General features: G+C 58.0%; 2 protein-coding genes across 13 annotated transcripts in view; one reads left to right on the top strand and one right to left on the bottom strand.

The window, feature by feature from the left end:
- HVCN1 (hydrogen voltage gated channel 1) overlaps positions 1 to 19,610 on the top strand; it is a 32,358-nt gene extending 12,748 nt beyond the window's left edge. For 4 of the 8 annotated variants that reach the window (XM_008272226.5, XM_089323124.1, XM_008272227.5 and 1 more), the window contains 6 exons: positions 7,293 to 7,331; positions 8,961 to 9,242; positions 12,586 to 12,690; positions 16,940 to 17,171; positions 18,686 to 18,798; positions 18,994 to 19,610. In XM_008272226.5, the coding sequence (XP_008270448.1) occupies positions 7,293 to 7,331; positions 8,961 to 9,242; positions 12,586 to 12,690; positions 16,940 to 17,171; positions 18,686 to 18,798; positions 18,994 to 19,059 (837 nt within the window). In that variant the 3' untranslated portion in view covers positions 19,060 to 19,610. Of the gene's footprint in view, positions 1 to 806; positions 1,194 to 6,859; positions 7,043 to 7,292; positions 7,332 to 8,960; positions 9,243 to 12,585; positions 12,691 to 16,939; positions 17,172 to 18,685; positions 18,799 to 18,993 lie in introns of those variants that run through there. The other 4 variants (XM_008272231.5, XM_017349524.4, XM_051826558.3 and 1 more) reach the window with 3 other exon arrangements.
- The window catches only part of TCTN1 (tectonic family member 1), a 31,993-nt gene continuing 30,859 nt past the window's right edge, over positions 19,322 to 20,455 (bottom strand). For all 5 annotated transcript variants that reach the window (XM_089323121.1, XM_051826554.3, XM_051826552.3 and 2 more), the window contains one exon: positions 19,322 to 20,275. In XM_089323121.1, coding sequence (XP_089179247.1) covers positions 20,132 to 20,275 — 144 coding nt within the window. In that variant the 3' untranslated portion in view covers positions 19,322 to 20,131. The remainder of the gene's footprint in view (positions 20,276 to 20,455) is intronic.

Below are 20,455 nucleotides of genomic sequence, written 5' to 3'. Positions count from 1 at the left end.
CTCTGGAGAAGCAAGGCCAGGACGGACCCGGGGCCTGTGGCGGCCGCATGGCCGCTGTGTCGTCTCCTGGGACTCCCGCAGGCAGCTGGCGCACAGCAGCAGGGCTGACGCTGGGTTCTGGCGGCCACAAGTCTGGCGTGCAGGGCTGGGCTGGCTCCTCCGGGAGGCTCCCTGCCGCTCTCCCAGGTCCGGCTGCTGCCAGCCACCCTAGCTGCTCCCACTCTGCTCTGTCTCCTTCTCGGGACCTTGGCCTTGACCTTGACCTTCCTCCTCCTGGCTGCAGGGTGATTTCACCTCACGATCTGTGGCTCGTTTTCCCTGCATAGTCCCAGTTAGTCACAGGGTGGGCTTCCAGGTGGATGTGGCTGGGGGGGCGGGGGACGGGGCACAGTTCAGCCCACAGTACCGTGGTGGCAGGCCATCTCTGGTCACCAGCTGCCTGGCTCTCTCTCAGCTGTGTGTTCTTAGAACGGCCTCCAGGGCACACAGCCCTGGGGGGTGGGAGTTGGAGAAGACCCTGGTTCTTGCATTTTGCAACAGAGAGCGACTTGGGACAAGTTGCTCCCCTCAAAGACCCCTTGGTGGTGGCCTGGACTTGGGAGGTGTGAGTAGGTGGCGACTGTTGGGTCCCGGGGTCGGAGTTTGGGGTTAATTAGGTCCGCCAGAGTCGCTCTGGAAGGGAACAGGAAGTGGAGTCTCCCGGACTTCTTCGGAGCTTCCTTCTCTGCAGTCGTTGGCATCCGTGCACAGAGCAGGCGCCTTCAGAGCCCACGTCAGGCCCGAGAGGACGCGGGCCTCTCCCGCCCGGGGCTGTTCCTGCGCCAGCCCCTCTCTGCCAGGAAGCCGTCGTTCTGGTGGGAATCCTGCCACGCGTGAAAGAGGAGGCAGCGAGTGTTTCCCTGCAGGGGCAGCCCCTGCGAGTTTTGTGTTATCTATTTATTTATTCAGTGTTTACCGAGCCTCCCTAAAATAGGCGGGGACGCTGGTGCTGGCCAGCTGTGGCCTGCCTGTGGACAGATGGGGCCTCCCCTAGCTGGGGAGGGGGCGAAAGAGAGGCCTGCCCCACCGGGGGACGTAACAGCCAAGCGTGAGACCCGGAAGACGAGCAGGAGGCAGGCAAGGCTCTGCGGGGTCCTGGGACAGAGTGACGCGCGCTCTAGTGCTGGCGGGGCAGGAGCTGGGGGGAGACGGAGGTGAGCAGCGGGGTGGGGGTGGGGGGATGTGGGTTGGGGTCCCGGAGTTTCCCGGCGCAGGGCAGCCAGAGGCTGGGGAGGCTGCGGGACAGGAAGTTCGCTGCCATTAGGGGGTCACAGCAGCCAGCCTGGGGGGGCTGCCCCAGGCTGGGCACCAGCAGGATGCTCGCAAGGCCCACTGAGTCAGTCTTTCCACGAGGGCCGGGGCCGGGGAGTGGCCGAGGCCACAAGGCCTGTGTGATCAGCTACGTGTCTGCCCGTTTCTGGAACTTTCCTGCATGTGGCGTGACAGCCTCTTGACTTAAAACCAGAATTGTTTTCTGCTCTGCTGGGTGCCATAAATATTTTCATCCCTAATTACTGAAAGCTGCTTTGTGAGCGGCCCCCGTGGTTTCGGAGGCTGGCCCTGCTGTGGGATGCACGCACTACAAATACATATATATATATATTTTTTTTTTTGCCCCGAGGCTCCCACGGTGCTGAGCGAGAGCTTGGGTGGCTCCTGTCTGCGGGCCAGGGGTTTTCAGGGGGAAATCGTGGCCCCGTGTGGGAGGTGGGGAACCAGTATCCCCAGCCGACAGGTGCACGGGGGGCTTCTGTCGCCACACGGGTCTCATGGCGCTCTGGGGACACACATCCTGCCCTCACTTGGGAGGAGAGCGGAGGGAAGTGACCTCACAGTGACTTCTGGTCCGCAACCGTGACAAGGGCCTTGAAGGAAGACTGAATAAGGAGGGAGCAAGCAGAGGGCGGAGACGACAGTGGCCCTATGGACGCCACCTCCCGTATTGGAGGTCCTGGGTTCGAGTCCCACCTCCACTCCTGATTCCAGCTTCCTGATCACGCACACCCCAAGAGGCAGCAGGTGATGACCTAAGTCCTTGAGTTCCTGCCACCCCCTATGGGAGACTTGGATGGAGTTCTAGGCTCCTGGCTTCAGCCTGGCCCAGCCCTGGCTGTTGTGGGCATTTAGGGAGTGAATCAGCAGATGGAAGATTCATATCTCTCTCTCTCTCTCTCTCCCTCCCTCCCTCCCTCCTTCCCTTTCTCTCTGAAAAAAAGTTATATGAGAGACAGTCACAGAGCTGGGAGGGGTCTGAATGAGATTCTAGGGTCCAGGAGGCCCCTGTGTGCATGGGACGTCTCGGCTGAGGCTTTGAGCGTGAGTAAGAGTGAGCCACGCTCCAAGTGGGGAGAAGAGTGTTCCAGGCTGGGGCTGAGCATCAGAGGGTAGCAGGCAAGGCTGGGGTGTGGCGAGCAGGTGGGGGAGGGAGAAGCCAGGCCCCGCAGGCTGTGTACGCTACGGGAAGGGGCTGAGACGTATCCACAGACAAAAAGGCATGGCGAGGGCAAAGCAGGAGGCCATCACGTGGTCTCTGTGAGGGTCCAGGAAGCCCTCGGGAGACACTGTGAACACCCAGGTTGGAGCAGACTCCTCGGGAGAGGATAGGGCTGGTGGCGGAGGTGGAAATAAACTGTGGAGGTGAGAAGGGGGATGGAGACAGGACCTGGGCTCCTGGCAGAAGAAAGAACCGGAAGGCAGCAGGCTGCAGGTGCCCCCAGGAGACACAGTCCCCTTGGATCTCTGAGTGTTGGGGGAGATCTCCAATCTGGGGCTCCTGAGGGACCCATGCCACAGAGGGCGCTGGGCAGAGGAAGCAGCCTGGAGCCGGGACAGCCGGGTTCCTGGACCCAGCGCTCGGGAACGCCACTCCACTCCTCCCGGCATCCCCCACGACCTTGCCCAGGGCCCTTAGCTGGAAGACGCAGGGGTTCGAGGAGGCTCATGCAGGAGCTGGGCTGCTTGGAGCAGACATTTGAGGAGGACGGTGGCCTGGGAGCCGCGGGGCTTGCGCCCTCCTCCCAAGCTCACTGCAGGCCCCGGCTCTGCAGGCTGCTGACGGAGGGGCGTCCGCCTAGCTCGTGGTGGTGGAGCCTGCGTCCTTTCTGAGTTTCTGAAATCTGTTTTACAAAAGTCTGAGCATGTGCCCGCGGCGCGCGGATGGAGACTTTTTAATTCTACTTGGAGAAATGTAAAAATATAAAAGAACCAAGATACCATCAAATGCTGGAAGGTATCGCCATCGAAGTGGCGACTGTGAGCATTTTGTCGTATTTTCCCCAGGCCTTTCCATCACTGAAAAACCTGTTTCTCAGCCGGAGATCAAGCACTTGAGCGAACACAACCGCCTCCCCCCGGGTCCCTCCCCCCACCTCCCCACGGGAATCAGTGTCTCCTCCTGGTGCGCTCTTTTCTTGTCTGTGTTTTTCCTGCTCCGTGCTCACTGGTCTGCAGGTCCTTGGGTCGACAGGTGTGTATTTTTCCATCCGATTTGGAAAGTTTTTTGGCCGTTATTCCCTCCCGTGTTTTCTCCCTGTAATCTCTGTCTTCGCCTTTGCTGTTTCTGGCGCACGTGTTGGGCGGCTCGCTGTCCCCAAGGCTCTGCTCAGTTTGCCTTGCAGCCTTTTTCCCTCCCTGTCTCCTGAGTGTTTCTGTTCCTTTAAATCCACACACCTTTTTTTTTTTTTTTTTTTTTTTTCTCCCTGCCGTATCTTATCAGCTCTTAGCCTGTCTAGGAGTTTTTGGTCATGCCTACTTTCTGGTTCAAGCGTACCCATGTCATATCATTTTTCTCTTTTGTAAAGGTTGTTTATTTATTTGAAAGGCAGAATCACACACACACACTCACAGAGGAAGATCTTCTACCTGCTGGTTCACTCCCCCAAATAACCACAATGGCCAGAGCTGGGCTGATCCGAGGCCAGGAGCTGCCTCTGGGTCTCCCCCGTGGGTGCAGGGGCCCAAGGGCTTGAGCCATCTTCTGCTGCTTTCCCAGGCCTTAGCAGAGAGCTGGATCAGAAGTGGAGCAGTCGGGACTCGAACTGGCAGCAGCTTTACCCACTATGCCACAGCGCCGACCCCTTGAATGTTTTTATATAGTTTCCATTTCTCTGTTGAGAGTCTTTGTTTCCTTATTAAGTTCATTTTCCTTGAAATCCTCGCATGCATTTGTAATACCGACTTTTCAGTCACTGCTGGTCTGCCGAATGTCTCCATTCTGGATCTTCTGTCAGCTGGTTTTTCTTACTGCTGGTAGACCATATTTTTTCTACTTTGTTAATTTTTTTTAAAGATTCATTTATTTATTTTGTTTTGAAAGGCAGAGGAAGAGACAGAGATCTTCCACCCACTGGGTCACTGCCCAAAAATGGCCACAATGACTAGGACTGGGCCAAAGCCAGGAGCCAGGAACTCCATCTGGGTCTCCCACGTGGGTGGCAGTGACCCAAGCACTTGGGCCATCTTCCGATGCTTTAGCTGAGCAGCTGGGGCTTGGACCAATACTCACGTGGGATGCCAGCCTTGCAAGCACAATGCTTAACCCACAGTGCCATAATGCCAGCCCCAGTCTAGTCATTGTTATTGTATGCTAGATGCTACTCATTCTGTTGTTTAGTGTATTTTGTTGTCTTCCCTAACAGAGTACTGAGTTTTGTTCTAAACAGTTAATGTACTTGCAGATCAGCTTGATGTTTTTAAGGTTTGTTGGGATGAGTCTAAGGTAGCCTTTACTGGAGGGCTAGGTTAGATCTCTCGTAAGGGGAGGCTGTCCTGGAATTTGTACTGAGTTCAACAAGAATTGAAGAAGAGGCCGGCGCCACGGCTCAATAGGCTAATCCTCCGCCTGCGGCGCTGGCACCCTGGGTTCTAGTCCCGGTCGGGGCACCGGATTCTGTCCCGGTTGCCCCTCTTCCAGGCCAGCTCTCTGCTGTGGCCAGGGAGTGCAGTGGAGGATGGCCCAAGTGCTTGGGCCCTGCACCCCATGGGAGACCAGGAGAAGCACCTGGCTCCTGGCTTCAGATCAATGTGGTGCGCCGGCTGCAGTGCACTGGCGGCAGCGGCCATTGGAGGGTGAACCAACGGCAAAGGAAGACCTTTCTCTCTCTGTCTCTCTCTCTCACTGTCCACTCTGCCTGTCAAAAAAAAAAAAAAAAAAAAAAAAAAAAAAAAAAAAAAGAATTGAAGAAGATGCTCTACTCTGGCTATTGGAAGGGCACACATTCATCCAATTTTCCGTCATTTCTAGTATTTTTCAGCCCACAGTCTCCAAGAGTTCTTTTTTCTGAAAGTTAGATTTGCCTCTGCCTCGGCAAGTCTTGCTCTGCACATGTACAGCCTAGGACTCAACCAAAGTCCATTTAAACAAAAAAGGTGTATTGATTTGAAAGGCAGAGTTAGGGGAATAGAGATAGAAATGGGGGGGGGGGGTCCTTCCATCTGCTGGTTCACTCGCCAAATGGCCACAACGGCCAGGGTAGGGGCAGGCCGAAGCCAGGAGCCTGGAGCTCCATCCAGGTCTCCCATGTGAGTGGCAAGAGCTCAAGCACTTGGGCCATCTTCTGCTTTCCCGGGTGCATTAGCAGGGAGCTGGCCAGAAGTGAAGCAGCCAGGACTTGAACCAGTGCTCTCACAGGACGCTGGGTCACAGGTGGCAGCTTTAACCCACTGTGCCACAACGCTGACCCCCACCCCGGGCCCATTTTTTTGGGCTCCTTCTCTTAGCTTTTTCCAGCACACTGCTGTGCAGATATCTGAGGGAGGGGGCCTCGTAGCCCCTGCACCACGAACCTTCCCTCCACAGTCCAGAAAGCCAGGGTGATGGTGATGGTCCCTCTCTCAGGGACCACAGCTTTGTGTATTTTATTCAGTTTTTAAAAAATGGATGGCAGGAGGAACAGTCCGGTACCAGTTACTCTGTCTTGGCCAGCCACAGAAATATCATTCTTTTTTGTGTTTACACTCGTGTTTTCATACGCTCCAAAAATAACACATAGAAATATTTTCCGTGGCTTTTAGAATTCTGTTTGAATGGTGTTGCGTTGCTCCTGTTCTTCCATTATCTCCCTTTTACGCTCAGCGTATTTTTCAAGATAAATCCACACTGCTACGTTCACTCACCAGACATTTGAGTGGCTCTGAGCGCCTGTGACGTGCGGGGCACTGCCCTACACACCGGTGTCCAATTGTAGCAGGTCTGCTCGTGGGCTGAGAGCCGACTGGGAGGTCGCGAGCAGACCGTGTCCGGGAGCAGGAAGCAGCAGGTGGAGGGCGAGCGAGGCGGGGCGTTGGCAGCAGGTCGTTAAGGAGGGAGAGGGTTTGAGCAGGCTCTGTCCTCTGTGAGGCTGCGCCCCAAGTCGATATCTCCAGAAGAGAATTCCAGGGAGAGGGGCTGAGTGTGCAGAAAGACCATTTGAAGCTTTTAAGCAAGGACATGATGTGATCTCATTTATTTTTTAAAGATTTATTTGAAAGGCAGAGTTGCGGAGAAAGAGATCTTCCATCCACTGGTTCATTCCCCAAATGGCCACAATGGCCCGGGGCTGAGCCAGCTAAAACGAGGAGCCTAGAACTCTGTCCGGGTCTCCCACGTGGGTGCAGGGGCCCAGGCACTCGGGCCATCTTCTTCTGCTTTCCCGAGCGCATTAGCAGGGAGCAGGATCGCCAGGACTCGAACCAGCACTCCAGTGTGGGATGTTGGTGTTGCAGGCAGCAGCGGCTTAACGCGCCAGCCCCTCACTTAGGTTTTAGGAAGCTTGTTGTGGTTCGTGTATAGAGGACGGCTGCTGGGACTGGCAGGAGGCAGCTGCAGTAACCCGGGTCGGGGATGGCCAGACACTGGACCAGGGACTTGCAGCGGACATGGGAGAAGCTGTCTTTTCTGGAACGTGGGTTCAAGGCAAAGCCAGCAGAATTTAGTGACAGGGAGAGTCTGAAGGAGAGAAAGATCAAGACTGACACCCAAGTTTTTGACCCACGGAAGAGGAAAAATGAAGTGCTACCAGCTGAGGTGGGGCAGCTTCAGGGGACGCAGGACTGATGTGGCTTTGGCTGTGCTGGCCATGTGACAGCTGGGGAATACCTGAGGGTGCCGATGCGCGCAGGGTTCGGGCGAGGGGTGGGGGTGGAGGTAGTATTGGAGCATCTTCGACATAGAAATGGTTTTGAAAGCTGTGTGCTGAGGTCCTGGAGGGGGAGAGGTGCTCAGGGCACCAAGCCTTGGGAATTCCGAAACCTAACTGTGTGGCCTTCTTCCTAAGGGAGCCAGCAGAGGACACGGCCAAGACGCGACCATGGAGGTAGGCGGGGATCCAGGCAGGGAGCGTGGCGGCCCCGGGCTGAGGAAGCGGTCTTGGAAGAAAGGGAAGGGATGCCCCGTGCTGCTCCGAGCTCTGAGCCGGGGCTGGCGGGTGGCACGGGTGAGGGAGGGGCAGAGCTGTCGCTGTCTAGCGTCCATCACGGCAGTAGACAAGGTCCGGGCCACTCCGGGCCGCCGTGGGGGTGACTGTCTGCAGTGAACGCTCCTGCACTGTCACCTGTGTGAGCACGTGTGGGCAGGTTTCTCTCTGGGCCCGATCCAGCACCCGGTCACTGGTTCACTGAGGAAGGTAAGCCCAGGCGGGCGCCGTGTCTGTCCCTTCTGAATTCAGAGTGCCCCATCGCGTCCCTCACCCAGGCTCGGTCCCATACTCCTTAGGAGTGACGAGATGGGTGATGGGTACCTCAGCCCCCGCTTGCCTGGGTCCTGCTAAGCTTCCGCATCTCGGCCTGTTCATATTCAGTGCCCAGTTTCCCGTGGAGTTTTTCTTTTCCGTGTGTAAGATTGCTCGGTATATATTCCAGATAGAAGTTTTGTCTGTTAACTACATCGTAAATGTCTACTCCCAGTCAGCGGTGTGCAGTCACTGTGCAGGGTTGTGTGTGTGTGAGTGTGTGTTGTGTAAAAGCTATTAATTTCTATGCACTCAGATCTGTTTTGTACTTTGTATGTTGCTTTAAGCAATCCTCCCTCCATCCTAGGGTCAGGATTCTGCCTGTATTTTCTTCTATGTCTTTAAAAGATTTTTAAAAATCTGCTTTTACACATTAATGGGTGGGAAATGGATTGTGCGGGGCGGGGGGTGGGGGGGTGGGCAGGGATCAGGTTGTCTCCTCTGTTGGAGAAGCCGGATGGCCTGGCCTGGCCGCCCCAGCCTTCTCCCATTGGTCAGGGCAGCCGCCAGCACCCCTCCGCCTTCCCACAGGGACCCGGGGCTGTCGGGGTCCTCTCTTCCTGTTCACCCCAACATCTTGCCTACTCTCAAACCCAGGAGCTTTGTTATCTTACTGTTTGATGTACTCGGCATCCGGGAGAGTGAGTTGGGCAAAGCTGGACTGTTTGCTCTTGCCTTGAGGTCAGCTCTCTTTAAACGACCGTCCGTGTATTTAAAGTAGCAGTGGCTGAACCTTGGAAAAAGTTCGTTTGCCGCTCACCTGTCAGGCGGGCCTGCAGTGCACGGTGGGGGTCTCGGCACGTCCCTGTGGAACTCTGGGTACTTTTACTTTTGTCTTTCCCCTCCCTCCGCCCGCTCACTCTCACCTCCGGCTTTCAGGAGTGATGGGTGGCTCTTCCGGTGCCTGCCCACGGGTCTGTCGTGGGTGTTTGTGACTGGGCCACAGGACAGATTCTGTTGGTTACTGCCAACCAGACCACAGAGACGGGCCTGGGGGGGCTGGGGTTTCCTGTTGCCTCACCGACACAGAGACTCTGGCTGCCAAAAATAAAAGCACGAGAAACCACCGTGACCTCACGGCCTCTGCTCGCCTGGTGCTCCGAGCGCCCAGGGGCCGTCCTCACTGCCGCCGCCCTGCCCGGTCTGGGCCCCCCACTCCCGGGGGTGCGAGGACTGCCCGCCTGACGTGCTCGCCCCCTGTCGCCACCCCTCCAGGCCGTCAGCCGCAGGGCCAAGGTGGGCCCTGGCGAGAGGATGAGCAAGTTCCTGAGACATTTCACCGTGGTGGGGGACGACTACCACAGCTGGAATGTCAACTACAAGAAATGGGAGAACGAGGAGGACGACGAGGAGGACGAGGAGCAGCCGCCTGCTGCACAGGCTTCCGGCGAGGAGGGCGGAGCTGCAGACCCCGAGGCCGCCCCCGCCCCTGCGCCCCGGCCCCCTCCCGACTTCAGGAGCTCCCTGAGGAAGCTCTTCAGCTCGCACAGGTTTCAGGTAGGTGGGGCAGAGGCCCGAGATGCCCCGGGCGGGGCCGGCCAGGGTGGGCACCCGGCCTCGTTCGTTCCACTGGTGGTGTTGACCAAGCACCTGCCACGTGCCATGGGCACAGCCCGTGTCGTCAGGGGAAGTGATCACAGGCAGCAGCGAGGGAAGGGCCCGTCGAGGGCTCAGGGGACAGACAGGACGTCCATCCGTGCAGTGCAGGATGATTCGGCCTGGGCCCTCGCTCCCCGCGGCTGAGCCTTGAAGACGGGCTGCACAGCGAAGCCAGGCACGATCCCGGTTCTGGGCACGCAGTGCCCGGGCCACACGAAGCCAGGCAGACGCAGGGAGACTGGCGGATGCCACAGGCGGCGGGAGGGAGGCGTGGGAAGGCAGTGCTTCCGGGTGCAGGGTTTCCACGAGGGGAACGTTCTGGAACTCGGGGTCGGTGATGACTGCACAACCCTGTGCAGACACTCGGTGCCCATGACCTTTATGCCAGCTTCCGGGCGGCAAAGCTGGGAACTTTTTATGCCACGCACACAATAGATTAAAAGGTGAACACCGGAGGCAGAGAACCGTCTCTGCAGAACCCAGCAGGTCCCCGGCCCGGGGGCTCACAACACCTGCCCGGCCTCTCCCCACTGCAGACCCCTGGCGCAGCCGTGGGCGGAACAGGAAAGGCGGGCACAGCCTTGAAAGGAGAGCAGAGGCGCCGACCTCTCCACGTGGGTCAGCGCCTGGCCTGCCGCTCGGACCTGAGCATCCCTCTCTGGGGTGGCCGAGCCGGGGCCTGGGGGCGCCCAGTGACATCAGGGAGGGACACGGCCCTGGATTGGTCCAGTTCCCAAAGAAGGCACCCCTAACCCTGAAGCCGAAGCCCGGGCCCCTCCTGAAGCAGAGGCGGGGCCCTTGCTTCTCCCATTGCTGACTTTGTCCCAGGGTAAAGTAGAAAACAACATGTATTTTGGTCTGGGTTTTTTTTTTTTTTTTTTTTTTTTCCATTCTCTTGTGGCTTAAAGAAACAAAGCCAGCCGCCACCCCAGCTGCCCTCGGCTCGGCTCATTTCCCCACGGCCTCAATCGCAAAGGAAACGTGGTATTAAGTCGTGGGGTTGAAGTCCCAAGCCCTCAATTTCAGGAACAGAAGGAAGCAGCTGGTCTCCTGCAGCTGCCAGGAGAACCCAGGCCACCCCTCTGGGCTCCCCCGGCCGCCGGGGCACCTCGGGCCAGGACAGGCCCCCAGAGACACCCCTACTGGGTGAAGAACTGACTTGGAAAACAAGGCCCTTATTCTGTCATGTGCTGTCACTTATTAAGCACCTACTGTGTACAGCGGCACTCCCTGCGGAGGATCGATCTAATGACAGGAGGAGCCCTCTGCCAGGGTGGGGGACCTGGTGGAGGCCCGGGAGTCGGAGGAGGTGACGTCCCCTGACGCCCGAGGGAGCCCTGTGGACAGAGGAGGAGCATCCCCTGCACAGGGACCTCACTTGCCGGGGGCGGGCGGAGTGGGGCCTGCAGCAGTGGTGGGATGGAGAAAGGGGCGCGAGGAGGGGGCCGCGGGGGCCGTCGAGGGTCCCAGGCTGTGTGTGAAGGGGGTGACGTGATCGGAGTGGGGTCAGGGCAGACTTGGGAGCTGCTTGAGAATCAGCATGCAGGCAGGTTCTGGACCCCTTTCCCTGGGGTGTGAAGTGGCCTGGGCGACCTGCTGGGTGGCGGGCCGCTGTCACTCCTCACCTGGATTGCACAGCTGAGTAGGCAGAGCGGGGGCGCAGACAGCTGGGGCGCAGCAGGCGCCGAGCCCGTCCTGAGCTTGCAGTCCCGTGCACGCTTCGCACGCATGCGGGCCCCCGTCGTCACCAGGGTTAGGAAACAGGACCCCGGAACGTGAGTTACCGCAAGGCCCGGTAGCGTCAGGGGACGTGGCCGAGGTTTCGGCCTCGCGGCTCTGCCGGGCACCGCCCTGGGAGCGTTCCCTCTGCCAGGAAGGTTGGGAGCTGCCGGCTTCGCGGGCCACGCGGTGTCCTAGTGACGCGGCTGCCCTCAGACCTGGCTCATAGAGGCCGTGGTGGGTTCACGGTCTCGAGTCTCTTCCTCTGATGTCTGATTTTTTTAAACTCCGGTGAGAGTCTCCTAGTGTAGAATTCAGCATTTTGGAGCGACGATGGCATTTACTCAGCGGAGGGTTGTAGGACGGCGAGTGTACTACCTCGTTCCAGAATACCACATACCTGCCCGGAGGAGACCCCATGCCTCCCTGCCCCGAGCCCCGGGCGGCCATCACCTGCCTACTCCGGACACAGCTAACAGTGCGTGTGCGCGGCCTTGGGGCCTGGCTTCTCAGCCTTAGCACGGTGTTTTCTGGGCTCACGCACAGGGCAGCAGGTGTCAACGCCGCTCCCTTTGGGTGGCTGAATAGTGGGTCTTGTTCTTAGTATCTCTGTGCCTTGGTTTTGGACCACGTGAGCTCTGAGCTCTCTTGGCTCAGGCAGAACCAATGATAAGAAGCAAAGCCAGCAAGGGTCTGAGTCCTTATCGGGCTACTGAAGGGACTTGCTCACCACGTGCTCTGCCGCTTCAACACAGCAGGTGCCGCAGGCTGTGCCGGGCTCCCCAGGCCTCACAGCCCTTCCCTGGCAGAGCCCTGAACATGCACCCACTGCCGACAGTGGCAGTGGCCAGGCCCTGGGGACGCCACCCAGTGGCCTGGGATCTCGGAGGTAGGGAGGTCGCGCAAAGTGCTTTGGGGCTCCTCCCATTGCTGCCACTTGCAGCTCCACCACGAGCCCCCGAATGCTGTCGCTGTCCCCCACCAGCATCCCCCACCACGGTCCCCACCAGCCGCCCCACAAGGGCCACCAGAGAGACCACTCACCTGCTGCCCAGCCTCCCAAAGCCACAACTGTGCCTCCCCCACCTCTTCTCCGTTGTCCAGGGTGCACGTGAGAGGGCAGAGCAGCTCCCAGCCTGGCCGAGGCGGCCTTGCGTGGGGCGGGCAGCGCCGTAACCCGGCAGCCGCCGGCCCTGGAGGAGCCTCGGGACTCGGATCTCCGAGGCTGGCATGTCCAGAGATTTCGGGAGCGTGTGTTCCGTGCACGCCCAGATAGCAGCCATCCCCAGGAGGGAACAAGGGAAGGCTTTCTACACTCTGTGCCACCTGGCAAGTGGCGCTTCCATTGGAGATGTGGTATTGGAAACCTGCAGTGACCAAGGGCCAGCATGTGAGCCGGGCAGGCAGAGGCCAGTGGGAGGGCGGGGGCACACCCCCAGGGGTCTCCTCCCGGGTGTTTCCAGCCCAGTGCTTAGCGACACGCAGGCCTCAGGTCTTGTCCCCCTCCCGGCCTCGGCCCCAGGTCATCGTCATCTGCCTGGTCATCCTGGACGCACTGCTGGTGCTGGCCGAGCTCATCCTGGACCTGAAGATCATCCAGCCCGACAAGAACAACTACGCCGCCAGGGTAGGCTCCCGGCAGCCCTCGGGCTTCCCCTACCGCAACGGGGGGCAGTGTGACCGGGCGTGTCGGAGGGCAAAGCGCCTCCCTTTCCAAACTCTGCGGGAGCTTCCCCTGCCAGTGGGGAAGCTTACGCTGCCTGATCCGCGGGATCTTCCAGCGATGCTAACCACTGGGCTGCAGCTTGCCTCCAGGCCCTTGGGCTTCCTGGGGCGAGCGAGTCGTGTCTCCTGCTGTCTTCGGTGGAGGGGCTGTGGTCCCGCTTGTTTATCCAGCAGATGGGTCCTGGTGGAACCCACCCAGACCTGTGCCCAAGGGGCGGTGGATGCACCTGTCTCAACCATCTCCCGCTGTCCTTCTTTGAAAATAGTGGAGCTGGGGCCGGTGCTGTGGTGCAGGGGGTTAAGCCACTGCCTGCGGTACCTTATATGGGCACAGGCTCGAGTCCCGGCTGCTCCACTTCTGTTCCAGCTTCCTGTTAACATGCCTGGGAAAGCAGCTGAAGATGGCCCAAGTGCTTGCACTCCTGCACCCCGATGGAGACCTAGAAGCAGCTCCTGGCTTCAGCCTGTCCCAGCCCCAGTCATTGGCGGCCACCTGGGGAGTGAACCAGCAGATGGAAGAGCTGTGTCTCCTCCTCTCTGTAACTCTGCCTTTCAAGCAAATAAATACCTCTTAAAAAAGTAACAGTGATGGAGCTGACCACAAATGCTCCTTTCCAAGTGGTAAAAAGAGCAGGGGGAACCATGAAACCCCCTCGCCCCGCATGCCTTCCCAGAGGCAGCCCCAGCACCCGCCTTCTCTGTCGGCTCCACCCTGGGACAAGGTGACTGTCTTCCCCCCTCCTTTTAACGGAAGCAGTCCGTGCCTGTGGGGCTGCATCTGTCATTAAGAAGGGCACATATGCACCTCGGCCTGTTCGCTGCTTTGCTCTGTCCACACCCACACCCATTTTCTATGACAGTCCCACTGCTCCTGACCCCTGAGGACTCCAAGCCTGGGGACAGGTCTTTGTCCCACAGAACGGTGATGGTAAAGAGGCGGTCACTCTAGAATAGCGAAGACATGCTTTGACTCAAGTTCCCTCCGCTATCCTGGGGCTGTCCAGACTCCAATCTTCTACTTGGTTGTATCGTGGGATTTTTTAATGTAGAATCCTCTCACTTCTTTTTTTTTTAATTTGTTCTCATGACACTATTTGTCTGAAAGGTAGAACTAGAGAGAGAGATCTCCCATCTGCTGGTTTACTCCCCTAATGGCCACAATGGCCAGGCCAAAGCCAGAGCCTGGAACTCCATCTGGGTCTCCCACACGGGTGCAGGGGCCCAAGTACCTGGGCTGTCTTCCACTACCTTCCCAGGCGCATCGGCAGGGAGCTGGATTGGAAGAACAGCCAGGACTCAAACCAGCGCTCACATGGGATGCTGGCATGGCGGACACCGGCTGAACCTGCTGTGCCACAGTGCTTACCTTCAGAGGTCCTTTAATCTGTCCTTATCCCCTGTACATCAGAGGTAAGGCCCAGACTGATGGGCTGGTTTTACTTTTTTAAACTTTATATTTGAAAGGCTGAGTGTGAGAGATCTTCCATCCCCTGGTTCACACGTCAGATGGCTGCAACAGCCAGGCTGGAACCAGGAACTCCATCTGGGTCCCTGATGTGGGCAGCAGGGACCCAAGTACCCACTGCCTTCCCAGGCACATGGGCAGGATCTGCATTGCAAGTGGAGTAGCTGGGACTTGAACCAGCGCCCCTGTGGGAAGTGGGCATCCCAGGCAGTGACTTAACCCGCTGTGCCACAGCACTGGCCCTGGGCTATTCCTTGCATGGCACCCTCAAGAGGCACAGGATGCCAGGGTCCTGCACTAACACTTGGCTGCCGTGCCAGCGGCCTCGTCCCCAGCTGGCACCATCGATAATCCTTGTCTGAGTGAATGCAAGGGGGGGGGGGGGTGGACTAAATGTGACCTTCAGATGCTGTCTTTCCTCTGCCTTCAGTAATTTGTGTCCTTTGATAGTTTTCCGCTTCTCCCGTGTGTGTGGGTGTGTGTGTGCACGTGTACTGGGCCTCGTTCCAGACTTGTTCCAGACTTGTGGGTTGGTTTCAGGGTACCAGAATCCCTCCAAGTCATTTTCAAATTGTCCCAAATTTGGTCACAGTGAGCCTCTTCAACCACACTGGTATTTTTTTTTTAATTATCTGAAAGGAAGACAGAGCTCTCTCCTGTGCTGGCTCACTCCTCCTGCCCACGGCAGCCAGGGCTGGGCTAGCGGAAGACAGGCGCCCAGACTCCGTCCAGGTCTCCTGCTTGAGAGCAGATTCCCAGGTACGGGAGGCACTCCCTGCTGCCCCCCGGGGTGCGTGCAAGCAGGAAGCTAGGATGCAGTGTGGAGCTGGGAATCGAACCCAGGCACTCCAGTGCGGGATGCAGGCGGCCCCAGCGGTGGCATGACCGTCAGGTCCAGCGCCCACCCTGCCACGCGCTTTGGACAAGCCTCTGTGAGTCCTGGTCCCTCCCTTGCCCCCTGGCAGCACTCGGTGAGGACCGATGCGTGTGAATCCACACCCGTGAGCGCTGCTCCCTGACCGTTGCCCGTCTGTCCGCCTAGATCTGCCTGTTTTGTGACCACTGAGTAGTGCCCGGCAGAGCAGTGCCATCTAAGGCGTGTCGTTACTGTCCTACCGACAGTGCCGACAGCCTGGCTCTGGGTCCTCGGTGCACGCGTGAGTCTAGCTGTAGGATAAGCTACCAGTGGTAGAACTGTGGGTCAAAGGGCACGGTGGATGTTTTCATTCTGACCTTGCCTAATTGCTCTTCAAAAGAACAGGTGGGGCTGGCACTGTGGCATAGCGGGTAAAGCCCCATCTGCAGTGCTGGCATCCATTTGAGTGCCACTTCATGTCCTGGCTGCTCCACTTCCCAGCTCTCTGCTGTGGCCTGGGAAAGCAGTAGAAGATGGCCCAAGACCTTGGACCCCTGCACCCACGTGGGAGACCCGGAAGAAGCTCCTGGCTTCAGATGGGCGTAGCACCAGCCATTATGGCCATCTAAGGAGTAAACCAGCAGATGGAAGACCTCTCTCTCTCTGCCTCTTAACTCTGCCTTTCAAATAAATAAATAAATCTTAAACAAAAACAACAACAACAAAAAAAACCAGGCACCTGGGCAGGTATTTAGCCTCGTTGGAATGCTTTGGTTCAACTCCCAGTTCTAAATTTCAGCTTCCACTAATGCAGACCCTGGGAGGCAGCATGTGATGGCTCAAGTCCTTGGGTCCCTGCCACTCACGTGGGAGACCTGGACGGAGCTCCCTGCTTTGGCGTGACTTAGCCCCAGCTATGCAGGTATTTGGGGAGTGAACTGGTAGATGAGAGTGCATGCATTCTCATTCTCTGTCTCTCAAGTGAATAAATTTATTTTAAAGACTTATTTGAAAGGCGGATTTACAGGGCCGGTGCCGTGGCTCAATAGGCTAATCCTCTGCCTGCAGCGCTGGCACACCGGTTTCTAGTCCTGGTCGGGGCACCAGATTCTGTCCCGGTTGCTCCTCTTCCAGTCCAGCTCTCTGCTGTGGCCCGGGAAGGCAGTGGAGGATGGCCCAAGTGCTTGGGCCCTCACCTGCATGGGAGACCAGGAGGAAGCACCTGGCTCCTGGCTTCAGGTCAGCGCGGTGCGATGGCCGGTGGCCATGGCGACCATTGTGGGGTGAACCAAGGGAAAAGGAAGACCTCTCTCTGTCTCTCTCTGTCCACTCTGCCTGTCAAAAAAAAAATTAAAAAAAAAAAAAGGCAGATTTACGGAATGAGGGAAAGGGACAGAAAAAAGAGCTTCCACCCACTGGTTCACTCCCCAAATGGCCACAACAGCCAGGGCTGAGCCAGGCTGAAGCCAGGAGTTTCATCCAGGTCTCCCACATGGGTGCAGGGGCCCAAGGACTTGGGCCACCTTCTGCTGCTTTCCCAGGCCATAGAAGAGAGCTGGATCAGAAGTGGAGCAGCCAGGGCACAAACTGGTGCCCAAATTGGTAGATACCAGCACTGCAGGCAGCAGCTTCCCTGGTTACACCACACCACCAACCTAGTAAAATTAACAACAACAACAACAAAAGTAAAGAACTGGGACCTTGTCTGCAGTGGGCACCGTTGCATTTCCAGCACTGGGAACAGCGCCCAGTTCGGAACCTGTCCAACGCCAGGCAGGTGCGCCGAGGCCAGCAGGCCTGGGCCTGGCTGACGCAGCCCTGTCCCTCCAGGTGTTCCACTACATGAGCATCATCATCTTGGTCGCCTTTCTGCTGGAGATTTCCTTGAAGATATTTGTCTTCCGCCTGGAGTTCTTCCACCACAAGTTTGAAATCCTGGATGCCGTCGTGGTGGTGGTCTCGTTCATCCTCGACATTGTCCTCCTGTTCCGGGAGCACGAGTTCGAGGCTCTTGGCCTGTTGATTCTGCTGCGGCTCTGGCGGGTGGCCCGGATCGTCAATGGTGCGTCGGGGCGGGGGCGGGGGCTGGGAGTGGGCACAGCTGGTGATCACTGGGTGCCTGCGCTTACACACACCCGTGGTTTCCATCACAGCCTCCTGCTCCTGCTCGTGGGGAGTCGAGAGAGAAGCGAGGGTGTGATTCCACATCCCACTGCTGCCTCTGTGGTTGCTCCAAGAGGAGCTGCCCCTCCTCCTCTAGGCCCCATTCTGAATGTGAAGACACCATTAGGCCCGCCCCGCTTGTTTAGTCTGGCGTTCCCACATGAGGATCCTGCCCAACCCAGCCCTCCTTGGGCGGCCCCGTCCAGCAGGGACACAGCTAGCGGGGAGCCGCTCCTGGGTGGAAGCCTCTGCCTTTGAGACAGGCCCAGGGCCTTGGCGGGAGGAAGGTGCGGAGAGCCCCGGCAGTGCTCCAAACTGCCATTCTGACATCTGGGGAGAAATGCACCTGCTAACATGGCCTGGCCTCTGGCTCTGCAGAACACACCTGGGACGCTGATGGACACCAGGTACAGATGCTCTTGCTCACACCGGCTGGAGCTGTGCTTCTGCGGACAGTGATCGCCAGCTGGGGTGACCTGGTTGGAGTCCTCCGAGGTCACCCATGCACCTGCTGCAGCAGTCCCCTATGGGGCCTCTGTCAGTGAGCCTGCTGCCGAGGGGCTGGGGAGCCGGGCAGAGGCCACTGTGTAAGTGCTTCCAGGTGCATGGCATGTCCAGCCTAGTCTGAGTCTCCAGGCGTGGGGCGAGACGACGGCCTGCCCACAGGGTGTCCTGTGACATCGGCTGCTTTGCTGGGTGGCCTCCTGAGTCCTGCCCCAGCAGACCCCCGTGAAGAACAAGGCCCCAGCTCCATGTGCCTCGTCACACTAAGGGCAGGTTTCGGTCAAGGTCTGATCTGGTGCTCAAGAGAACTTGGGTCTGTCAGGAGTGAAAGCCTTCCTGTTACTGAAGAGGCGGCTCCTGCCCTGGGCCCTCAACATCTGTGCACCTTGCTGCCCATACCCACACACTGCTGTGCACAAGTCCTGTATTAAGAAACTTTTAAAAAATAATCACAAGTATTAAGATTGATTTTATTTATTCAAAAAAGTTAGAGATCTTCCATCCACTGGTTCATTCCCCAGATGGCCACAATGGCTGAGGCTGGGCCAGGCTGACGCTGGGAGCTTCCTCCGGGTGGCAGGGGCCCAAGCACTTGGGCCATTTTCCAGGGCTTTCCCGGGTGCATTAGCAGGGAGCTGGATCAGAAGAGGAGCAGCTGGGACTTGAACCAGCATCCATATAGGATGCCGGCATCACAGGTGACAGCTTAACCCACTACGCCACAACGTGGGCCCCAGGATTATTTTTACTGATCTCTTATCCGCATAACCAGATCCCGAGTGGCACAGACCCTCCTCGTTCTGATGCTTGCCTGCACCACTCTCAGCTGCTTACGTGGAGAACACACACCTTTTGGCCCTGAGGGGTTAAAGTTAGGAACCAGTGTCACTGAGCCCTCATATTTTTCAGGGATAATTATCTCGGTGAAGACTCGTTCAGAACGGAAACTCTTACGGTTAAAACAGATGAACATCCAGCTGGCCGCCAAGGTCCAGCACCTCGAATTCAGCTGCTCTGAGAAGGTGGGAAGGGTCACTGGGGGGGCGGGGGGGCGTTCGCGTTTGCAGCCCTGTCTGATCAGAGGGTCTCCCCGGTGGGCCAAGTCCCGTGAGGAATGCAGCCTTCCTCCCCTCGCGCCCCTGGGTCCCCTGGGTGACCGTCACACTCCCGTTAGGCTCACAGGGGAAAATCCTCACATGTGTCTGCTTTTGCATCAGGAACAGGAAATTGAGAGACTCAACAAGCTCTTGAGACAACACGGACTTCTGGGCGAGGTGAACTAGACGAGCACGGCTTCCCCGAGAGGACAAGCGCACGGCGCACGCCGGGCCACAGCGCTGACTGCCGCCGCGCCTGGGGCCGTCGGGAGAGGTCTGGCTTGATGCCTTTGCCTCCATCTGCCCAGCGTGGATTCAGGGTGGACACAGCCTGAGGGAATGGACACAGCCCCATGCCCACGCCGCCCTGGGTGACACTTCTGTCAGCTCTCTCGCTCAGCATGAACGTTCCTGCTTGCGAGCGACCGCTGAAGTGAACACTCACGAGTTGTATATACAATTTAATCTCATCAAATGTACAGTTTCCAGAGCGCCTGTGTACACAGAAGGACCAGCACGGCCTCGCAGGGGAGCGCCCTGAGGGGACAGTCTTAGTTCCTAGCTGTTCTAAACAGCTGCTTGTCAGCTTACCCCAGGGGAGCTGCTCGCGGGCCCCGCCCCTGCAGCACCCAGCTGCACATCCGGATTCTAGCTGCCGCCACCTCGCTCTGCCACCTGACAAGGGTTTTCTCAATTCCTGTACAATTAATGTAAAAAATAAACTCTGTCCCTCCCCAGGCCCTCCTCCTGTATTCTTTCCTGGGTAGCATCCCACACCAGCCCACCAGCTGGAGCTGGAGCTGGCGTGGGGCCGGCACACAGTGGCAATTAGACCTGCGCCTCCCCTGTAATTAGCATGCTCTTTAGGGGAAGAGCCCACGTGAAGCTTTGTAATCTACTTATGTGACTTTACGTGATATTTTGCTATTTTTGTACTCATTTCAACCATATCTGTAAAGCAAAGAAAACCTGAACTAAAAACAACACATGCTGTTTAAAATAGCTTCCATGAAGCAGGGGACGAGTGAAGAGGCGAGGCCGTTCCTGCTGCTGGAGCTTGAGGGCTTCCTGAGGACCTGTGACCTCCCGGGTGAGTGCCGGGAAAGACCAACACCAGATGCCCGCAGGACGGGAGAGGGCGGCGCTGGTCTGGGGCAGCCTCCAGGGCAAGGAGGAATGGATTCCGGTCCTCCTCACACAGCCTGGCCTCCAGGGGAAGACTGCAAGGTGGGGGTGTGTCCTTCGGCAACAGCTCACGTCAGACAAACGGGAAGAAGAAGTTAAAGGGCAGCCTGGCGTTGATGGTTGGTCGAGCCCGGAAGCCGGCCTCTGCAGGTGCAGACACGTCCATGAAGGTGACCGCAGTGGAGAGAAGAGTCGTCCTTTCACTTCCTGAGTGCGTCTGCAGCAAAAAGGCAGATGCAAGTCCTGCCCCCGGCCTGCGCCCAGGAGAACACACGGGATCTCTCGCTCCCTCCCTCGCTCAACCACTGCCTGCTGGCGAGGCCGATGGACACAAAGGGCTGCTTGGCCACTAAGCTGCCTGTGAGGGACCATTTTACTCAGGTTGTCCTGACATCCA

Source organism: Oryctolagus cuniculus, chromosome 21 (genome assembly GCF_051225735.1).
Source record: "Oryctolagus cuniculus isolate XC-2025 breed Fujian yellow rabbit chromosome 21, ASM5122573v1, whole genome shotgun sequence".
NCBI lineage: Eukaryota > Metazoa > Chordata > Mammalia > Lagomorpha > Leporidae > Oryctolagus > Oryctolagus cuniculus.
This window is presented reverse-complemented; position numbering and strand designations above follow the sequence as displayed.